Source organism: Scomber japonicus, chromosome 23 (assembly GCF_027409825.1).
Source record: "Scomber japonicus isolate fScoJap1 chromosome 23, fScoJap1.pri, whole genome shotgun sequence".
In the NCBI taxonomy this organism is placed as follows: Eukaryota; Metazoa; Chordata; class Actinopteri; order Scombriformes; family Scombridae; genus Scomber; species Scomber japonicus.
Window position 1 is genome coordinate 8,762,201 of NC_070600.1, and position 9,536 is coordinate 8,771,736.

The following is a 9,536-nucleotide window of genomic DNA, read 5'->3' on the forward strand; positions in this document are numbered from 1 at the left end:
AGAGGTCTGTGTTGAAAGGGCTGCTGATGAGGAAGTGTGACAAAACTTGGGATGAAAAACTTAAGCACAGGGGGTCTGTCCCCAGTAGAAATTAACAGGGTTCATGGAAATGTATTGTTGCTGGAGGAGATAGAGAGTGTGAGACATAGAAAGCAGGAGTCATACAAAAAGTGTGAAAGTGGAAAAGAAAGAAGAGGAACTAGGCCAGAGTGAGACAAAAAGCCCCAGTAGCAGCACCTAGAGGCCATGTGTGAATTCACCTATGAACTAATTACATTACATTCATTTTTCATTACATTCATACTTATCCAAAGTTCCTTTTCCACTCTATTATTAATATTACTGTTAATATAGTTTTCAAATCTACATTGTTGCATTTTCAACATCTTTGTTTTCTAGCATTTTAATTTTTTAGTTTTTGTCTTTTTTGTTGTTTTCACAGTCTACACTTCTGTCTCATTATCGGTTGGTCAGTCATCTGAGAAGCACTTTGAACTGCACTAACCAGAATGAAGGTGCTATACAAATACAGTTTGATAGACTGATAGATTGATTGATTGATCACGGAGCTGCTAACATGTAGACTTTGCCCTGTTAAAAATTTGTTTTAGTGTCCATGTTTAGAACAAAATGTGCATTTTACTCATGTTTTTACTGCTCAAGTTGTTTTTGATGCATCTGAAAATGTTTTAACTAACAGGGATCCAGTTTCAGTCTTCTAGTTTCATTTGAACAAATACTTATATTAACGATGACGTGATCTTGATAACGACTTAATCAATTTAAGTAATTTAATAACAGCAGAAAATGGAAATTTGAACATCAACGGCTCCATGACAACAGGGCAAAGGCCATGTGCTGAAAAATATCATGTGATAGTGAAATTTTGCCATTTGAACATTGTTGGGTTTTGGACTGTTGGTCAGACAAAATTGGCAATTTGAAGCATTGCCTTGGCCTCTGGGAAATTGTGATGGCCATTTTTAATATTTTGTAACATTTTATAGATTAAATCAATCTATCAAAAATAATTGAGTTTAAACACTAATGAAATTATTCATTAGTTGGAACCCCAGTTTTAAGTCTTTAGTTTGGTGAAAGTAGTAGTTCAGAGTCTAAGCACTCTGTACAAACTCGCCCTTCTTACCTGACCTGATGCTCCAGGAAGCTCATGTAGCGGTAGAGCAGGGTGTAAGAAGGAGAGAGGATCCCTACCGACTTCATCCTCGCCCCCCTCTCCACCGTGCTCTCCACCGCCATGTTGGCAAAGCAGGCGAGGCCAAAGTAGCAGCCCTTCCGGAAGTAGCTGAGGATGGAAGGGAGGGAGACAGACGAATCCATGAGTCATGAAAGAAAAGGCACTGCCAGATGGCTGTTCTTTTTTTTCCTTTTTTGTTTTTGCTAGGGCAACACTTTCTGTTGTTCTGTCCTGCCAGGAGGAAAACATGGGGCCGCATCCTAAAACTCCAAATTACTTTCCTTCCTTTGTATCCTGAGTCAGACAACATGTGAGCAAATTCCTCTGCTGTGCAAATACTTTATTCATTATTAACTCGGCTATTGATTTACATCATTGGAAACCAACAGAGGAGACTGAGCAGCCTCTCCTGATCTTGCTGAATGTTTCACACACACACACACACACACACACACACACACACACACACACACACACACACACACACTGATCATGCATGCATTACACACTTACATAAAGTCTGTGGTGACTCGGTGGGAGCCGCTGGCAATGGCTTTGAACTCCACTCCCTCCAAGTCCATGTCTTTGGGCAGACACCACTCCAGCATGTTGCCTGTGGCACACACCCACACAACAGAAAGATCATATTAAAACACACAGACACACACACACAGCGATAAAGGAACAGACAGTAAATATATTATCGCTGCGTCATTTCATATTTCACGAAACAACAGCGACACAGTCCAACTGGATTCCTTGGAATTCGTTTATGTGTCAGTTGAGCGCTTGACGCTTGAACGGCAGCTGAGCAAATATAGACTGATAGGAGAAGGGTAACAGAGAAGGTGACTCAGACGGTGTGCTTTTCAATCTAATCATTAGCCGTTTGACATGTATCAGTGGAGTTTGTGCAAAAATGTGTGCTGATGGGGCGTCACACTGAGGCTGAGAGTCTGTATCAGGTCTTGCGAGACACCTGCGGCTGAACACTAAGCTGTTTCGTGTACAGACAGGCTATTGTTACGAAGTCACTGCTAGTGAAGAAACAGCTGAGGTGTGATTGTTTTGATGTGTCATGAAGTTCATACTGGACTTACATATTTGTGAAATTCTGTCTAAGCTTGCTGTCAGTCTGATTATAAGTGCAATACTAAAACTGATCCTAATCCTGTATCAATTCATCTGTAAATGTTCAGTATCAGCTAAAAAGTTTTAAGATCATTTTTAAGTGTCATTTGTTAATTTCATAGGGGACCATCAGGGTGTCCAAGTGACTTTGGAGTCAGGCTAGAGACCTTTTTTGTAGAGCTGCAACAATTAATCGATTAGTTGCCAACTATAAAATTGATTGCCAACTATTTAGATAACTGGTTAATTATTTTGAGTAAAGAATTCTCTCATTCCAGCTTTAAATCTTAATATGTTCTTTGGTCTCCTATGGTAGTAAACTGAATATCTTTGGGTTGTGGATAAAACAAGACATTTGAAAATACCACCTTGGGTTCCGGGAAACAGTGATCAATACTTTTCACCATTCTCTGAGATTTTATGGAGCAAACAAGTAATCGATTAACCATGAAAAAGAAAAAATCGATAATGGAAAAACTCGTTAGCCTTTTTATTTTTTGCATGTCTTCCCCCCTATTTCCCTACCCACATGTGGAAGTAAAACATTTTCTGTCAGAAAAACACCTTAAAAAACCAGCCTGGATCAGGGAGAGAAAAATACATCAGCAACACTTGTTTTTCTACTTTGAAATATTTAGAGTGTATTGCTCCTTTAAGTGAGAAGAAGTAGAGTTCAAACATTTATTCACTACTGCAGTATCTAAGATCTTTTGTGATATTTCCCCAAAACACTGGCACAATTGTGTTGATACTGTATGGTGTAATACTGAGATAGAGATATATTCTTCCTTCATATATTAGTCCACAAATGATATAAATGTCACGGTTTTCTTCTTCAGGTGCACAGATATGGATGCAATCATTTCGTGTATTGTATTATCATGTCCTGCAATAATTACAACACATGGCACCAGCTCAGCTCATTAGTGGACTGGAGGGATAACAGGGTAACGGTATTGACTGCACGGACCAGGAATTAATCCAGCTAATCAACATGGGGTCTTATTTATTGGCCTCAAATTGAGGATCCATCAGACTGTGAGACATGGCGATGATGGTGGTGTGCTAATGACAACATCAAAAAACCCTTCCTCTGAGCAGATATCAAAGAAAGCATTGTTATAACCTGTTCACCACCCTATTCTCCTGGTCCTGCTGTCAATCTGAGTACTGCAAAATCATAAAGTGGCCCTGCTCCACCCTGTAAGAAATCTCCTGCACCAATCAAATCTGGTTTTCTTTACCATTCTGACATGTAATGCTTAAATGAATAGGTGAGTGACCTGATTGGCTCATCCTGTCCTTAACACTGGCCCTCATTAAAAATGAATAGGCAGGCCACTCTGCAGCTGATTGATCTCCATCACAGAAACTCATCCTGACATTTTGACATGTCTGTTATGTAGTTAGGCTATAGAAGAGAGCCCTGGCTTTTAATTATTCCTCTAAACTTCAAGGCCAGGTCAGAAAGAGCCACACCTGTAAATGAGCAGGTTTCTGCGGATACAGGATTTGGTTGTATAAGGCGATGCAGGCTTCATCTATATCTCTCCTTTTCCCCATCTACAAACATCACATCCATTATAATGTTTTTTTGGAAAATCTTTTGTATTTTATGCAATATGCCAATGATGAATCCATGTTGCATGTAGATATATATATATATTTATGTCCCCCACCTGATCTGGTGTTGAATGTGACCACAAATACCGACACAATTTGGTCCTTTTCCTCCCATTTCACCATCCTGTCCTCCAGCAGCACCTCCCTCGGTCCTGAATCCGAGGGATGCCCCTCCTTGTCGGGGTGCAGCGTTTCATCCGTGCCCGCCACGGGGGTGCTGGAGGTCGCGGGCGGGGCGCTGCAGCCGTCTGCGCTGGGAGTGGGAGTGGGACCCCCCGGACTGCTGCTCCACCCAAACCCAGGCGAGGGAGATCCGGATAAGGCACGGCTGTTTGAAGGGCTCGACTGTCGGTCCTTCTCCGCTGAGGGAACCTCCTCCCAGTCCAGCAGAGGGGCTCGGTCCGACCGCTCCACCATCCTGTCAGTGTCAGATTGTGAACGATGTCTCAGCTGACGGGCACCACCAGGTCCATCCGATACGTGGAGAACTACAGCTCAGAGCGACTCCCGCATCTTGAAGTTGAATTATTCAGCACTGTTGTATATTTTGCATCAAAGCAGCTTTAAAATCTTTCTAATGTGAGGTTGATCAGAAATGTGATGCTGCTCAGAGAGGGCAACTCCTTCGACTAATAAGAGCTGCATTCAAAACAATATCACCCGTACCGTCAGATCCCCCTTCAGCAACAACAGCTATGAAACAGTTGGGAACGCCAATCCGTGTTTCTGCTTCTTGAACGTATCCCGTTTTTTTTTTCACCAGCCGCACTTTCCATTAAATAAAATACTGATAATACATTTACATTTTACGGCACTTTTTATTCACAGTGAAATTAAAAATGCTGCAGCATTATTAACATAAAGAAAACTGTGATATTATATATACATAATGATAACATTATAAGAATTCAAATGTTTTATTGATCCGTGAATCCACCCTTAGTGTGTATAAAAATATATTTTTTAAATTAAAACACCAATTAAATAGTATTGTTAAAATGCTTTTAAAAGTGTCTCATTAGGTGATATTTATGTATTTTTGGGTTACATTGTTTTTAAATGTGTTGAATGTGCGATAGTAAACCCAAAACGAGAGGAGAGGAGTCCTGAGGGTTGTTTGCTTGTTTGCAAGGTTTAAATCATAGTTTAAATCCCTCTATTAAATTTCAATTTTTTTCTCCTCCTCATTAATGTCAGTGTTTAACTCTATTATTTATACTAATTATTATTTTTCACCACGCTATTTATATTTGTAAGTAATATTTGACATGTTTCAATAAAGGTTTTAAAAAAACAACAAAGCGGAGACGGTGTCGTCATCAGAGACACGTCCACCACACGGAAGAAGAAGCTGTCCAACCTGCCGCCGCACTGCTGACATAAGGACCGTCGTATTATCAAAAATGGGTCAGTATTTTAACAAGTAGCCGTTAAAACACCGGTTTGTCCGTTCAGTCTATCATTGAATGGTCTGTTGTGAGTATTTGGACGGCGGTAAAGGCCTGTTTTTAGCTTTATTTAACGCGCCTGCTAACTTAGCTGTTTATGTGTGGGCAGCTATTCAACGTTTCCCTGTCACGCAGTTTTAGCTTATTTATGTTAAAATGTCTACTCACGGGCATCTATGACTTATACAAGAGAGCGACGAAATACAAGTTAGAGTTTTTAGTTAAGCTCAGCTAAACTGAGTTAGAGTGACAGTGAATGAGGCCTCATGATCAATGATGCAAAGTCAGGCAAATAGCTGGTTGTAATGTTACAGCTGTAGAAAAACTCACACTGCTACTGAATGCATTGTTTCATGTAATTATTGTAGGGCAGTTCTTTAATGATCTGAGTTATCATTCAGTTTACGTTGTTATGGCCTGGCTCACTCACAACGAAAAGGAGACACACAATGGCACACTTTTAATAATATATATGTATTTAAGCCGAAATAAGTGGCTTAAATGTGAGGGTGTTGTAATGTGCAGACAGTAAGATAACTACAATAGAAGCCACATATCTGCAAAATAAACCAAGGATGGTGCCTGTAGGGAGAAACAGAAGACAGTCAGCAGGGAGGTCAGAGCTCTCAGCACAGCCTCACAGAATGAGAAAGGAGTACAAATAAGCTACAGGGCACTGTGGTTGGCAGAGTATTCAATTTATAATGAAGATGAAGAATGAATGTTTGCTCTTATAAGTAATTCATCCTGTCTCCTCATCCTCCAGGTGGTTTCTTCTCCAGTCTCTTCTCTGGCCTGTTTGGCACAAGGGAGATGAGGATTTTGATCCTGGGTCTGGACGGCGCAGGAAAAACAACCATACTGTACCGGCTGCAGGTTGGAGAGGTGGTCACTACCATCCCCAGTATGTATTGTTTGCTTTGCACTTCCACACTTGTGTAATGTTTGCCCGCCGTCACACCTTCATTCAGTTAATCTTCCCTTTCATCATAGTGACATGAGAACCACCTATTCATGTACAGTAATAGTAGTAGATTATAAATGGCCTGCACCAGTAAACACTTTTAAAGGCTGAGCAAACACATGCAACCAGTCTGAGCTACATTCTTGGAGAAGCTGGAGAGAGGCGAGACTAGTGGCTAAACAGATTTAATTGCAGTGAATATGGTGCATACTGGAGTAATTTTTTCCCAAGTGCCACTTTGTGATCAAATGAACCAGCACTGGGCTAAGAACGAGGATAGCAATGATTTAACATAAACATTTTTGAATAAAGCTTAATATGCTCTATAGGACAGTCTGTGGTATTTAAACATCAGCTATATAAACATACATATTTTTAAATAGGATCTTTCTGTCAAAATATATTCTGGTGATATTTTAGTTTTAATAACACATTTGATTGAGTCATCCACTTGCTACTTCTCTTTTAAAAGTTATCTGTTCATGCAGTTGATTAGATAAGAGTACTTTGACCATTTCAAGACAATAAACACCTTTGCTAACTCATTAGTCGGGGACAAAAATAACAGTGTTGTCTGTTGAACATGACTAATATGCTGCAACTTCTTACTTACCAAATATAGTATCTTATGATATTGTGCCAGTTCCTTCTCTTTATTTAGTCTCTGCAAAACCTGGAAATTGAATGAAGAAAAAAAATAAACAGTGTCTGCACGTGTGCTGCAGTTCATATCATAATCGTAGTGCCCAGCAGAATAATAACAATGCACATCCAGATAAGATGGTTGTACAGTAATAATCAGATTCAGGTTCTCTGCTGTCACTGTACTCATTTGGGATTTTTCTCTGCGCAGCAATCGGCTTCAACGTGGAGACGGTCACGTACAAGAATCTGAAGTTCCAGGTGTGGGATCTGGGAGGACAGACAAGTATCAGGTAGGTGTCAGTGGCAGATGCTGGCTTGAACTCCTCAGGTGTGAATGTGTGAAAGTGTACGCGTGTGGAACAAGCATGAAGCTCAAGCAGTTTGTTGCTCTGTCAGCATCTATTAGATAAGGTTCAAAAACAATTTTTTAAAAAGGCATTTGAAGTTTTTTAAAGAGATTTTTATGGTACCACCACATGAGTTTATCTCTGGTTTATCAGTTCATCATCTCTTTATTATTCAATCTCCACATCTTCACCTCACATTTTAAATATTGTCTCTTGTCCTTTTCCTCTTTCTTTGATTCTTCCTTGATTCGTTCTCCAACCTCTAATCATCTTTTTCCACTCCTCTCAATGCTTCACAGGCCATACTGGCGATGCTATTACTCCAACACAGATGCAGTCATCTACGTCGTTGACAGCAGTGACCGAGACAGGATGGGCATCTCAAAGTCCGAGCTGGTGGCCATGTTGGAGGTAAGCAGGGCTGTAGGAATGTTCATTACAAGCTTGAAATCAACAGAGCTCAAGGATTGGTGTTGCCAGTTGATCCAATAAATCCTCTAGTGGCACCATGAGGTCACATCTGGGTCTTGATAACATTACAGTGAGGATTAACTGCTTATTTAGATGTGGATCATTGTTGTATAACAGCATTTTATTAAAATCAGGATATGAATTCTAGGTGTTTAAACTCTCTGGGCTCTACTAGTTTGTTTTTGTGAAGTAATTTATCATCGTTTGTATTTTCTTATCCAGGAGGAAGAGCTGAAGAAGGCGATCCTGGTGGTATTTGCAAACAAACAGGACATGGATATGGCAATGACACCCACCGAGGTTGCCAACTCTCTCGGCCTCCCCGCCCTCAAAGACAGAAAATGGCAGATCTTCAAGACCTCGGCCACCAAGGGCACAGGCCTGGACGAGGCAATGGAATGGTAGGTTTTACAGAGAGCAACAGGATTATAACTGTCATAAATCATTTTAACAAGAATAGAAGAAACTGAACATCCTGTTAAACCTCTCTGCACTCTTCAGTGATCACTCATATTTGGTACATATTGCACAACATGTCATCTGTTCTTTGTGTTTATTATATTTGCTCTGTCTCTTTCCTTGTAGGCTGGTGGATTCCCTCAAGAGTCGACAGTAAAGACAACCAACGATTCTGTATATACTCCTGACCTTTAACCCTTCTGTATGAAGCCTTGTGACTGACCCTTTCCCCTCTGGACCAGTGATCGCACTCCTGCCCTCCTCTCCTCCAACCCACTTGGAGCCTTGGCCAAATCCCCCACCCCCTTAATGGTAACGCCTTTCCAGCCTGGGACTGAAGGCTGCAGAAACATCTGAACTGGACACACAGAGCTCTATCTTTTCCAACGCTGGCGGGACAATTGAAGGTTTTAGAAAGCCGTAGGACTGCAGTATAGCTACGTTTACGTCTTTAGGGAGTGTGTCAAGTGTCAGCCGACAGTCTTAAAAAAAAAAACACCTGCATACAAACAGTTTATGGATTAAGAGGAATCAGTCATCAGTAAAACAGGCTGACCCTCTACAGAATTTTCTGAAATCATGAGTCTTCACTGGACACTGCTTCAGTCACCTTCTTCTCATTAGAAGAACAGAAGGGTTGCGATGCCATGAAGATCCACTAGGAGGCAGTGTTTTCTCCATGAAGGCACAAACCTCATTAGTGTGACAGATGGAATCAGAGAATAAATGTCAATACTCTTCCTGACCTGAGCAACCTGAGACGACTACATCACCAAGGAACTGCTTATTGACAAGTCATTAGACAATTTCCAATAGTATTATGGAATATCTGTGCAAGATTGATATGAAATGTTCTTATTTGCTTTCGCTAATTGCAAAGTGAAAAGAATTTGGCTTCAGTGTGGAAAACATCTGTATGTCTTCAGGCCACCACGTGTTACTGCAGCCTGTTTTTGTACTACAGTTAGGCAGATGCAATGATATGGATTTCCAATTCTTTTCCCCCCCTTCTGTTCATTTGTGGTCCCAATTTATTTTTGAATAATTTAGTAGGTCTGTTTTTTTTCATTTTTCATTTGAAATCCTCGAGTGCAGCTTTTGGCATATTAGACATTTAGTTACTGAACACTAACTTGTATGCTCAAAGTTTTATGGTTGCATATTTATATCTGCTTGTACAGTGAAAGTGATTCTCAGTAAAGATTGCTATCAGTGATTGTACCAGACTGTGTTTAAGAGTGTTTTGATTT

General features: G+C 40.5%; 2 protein-coding genes across 3 annotated transcripts in view; one reads left to right on the plus strand and one right to left on the minus strand.

Annotated features, from left to right (window-relative positions):
• The window catches only part of LOC128353349 (DENN domain-containing protein 11-like), a 252,134-nt gene extending 247,234 nt beyond the window's left edge, over window positions 1–4,900 (minus strand). For both annotated transcript variants that reach the window (XR_008320855.1, XM_053314040.1), the window contains exons 1-3: window positions 4,009–4,900; window positions 1,712–1,811; window positions 1,148–1,306 (exon numbers count right to left, since the gene is read on the minus strand). Coding sequence is in view for 1 of the 2 variants with exons in the window: in XM_053314040.1 (XP_053170015.1) it covers window positions 1,148–1,306; window positions 1,712–1,811; window positions 4,009–4,369 (620 nt within the window). In the remaining variant the exon portion in view is untranslated. The remainder of the gene's footprint in view (window positions 1–1,147; window positions 1,307–1,711; window positions 1,812–4,008) is intronic.
• A 315-nt stretch (window positions 4,901–5,215) lies between these two features.
• On the plus strand, window positions 5,216–9,510 carry arl1 (ADP-ribosylation factor-like 1). Its single transcript, XM_053344115.1, has 6 exons — window positions 5,216–5,359; window positions 6,167–6,304; window positions 7,218–7,299; window positions 7,656–7,767; window positions 8,050–8,228; window positions 8,413–9,510. The coding sequence occupies exons 1-6, from the start codon at window positions 5,356–5,358 to the stop codon at window positions 8,441–8,443; spliced, it is 546 nt and encodes a 181-aa protein (XP_053200090.1). The 5' UTR covers window positions 5,216–5,355; the 3' UTR covers window positions 8,444–9,510.
• The last annotated feature ends 26 nt before the right edge of the window (window positions 9,511–9,536 follow it).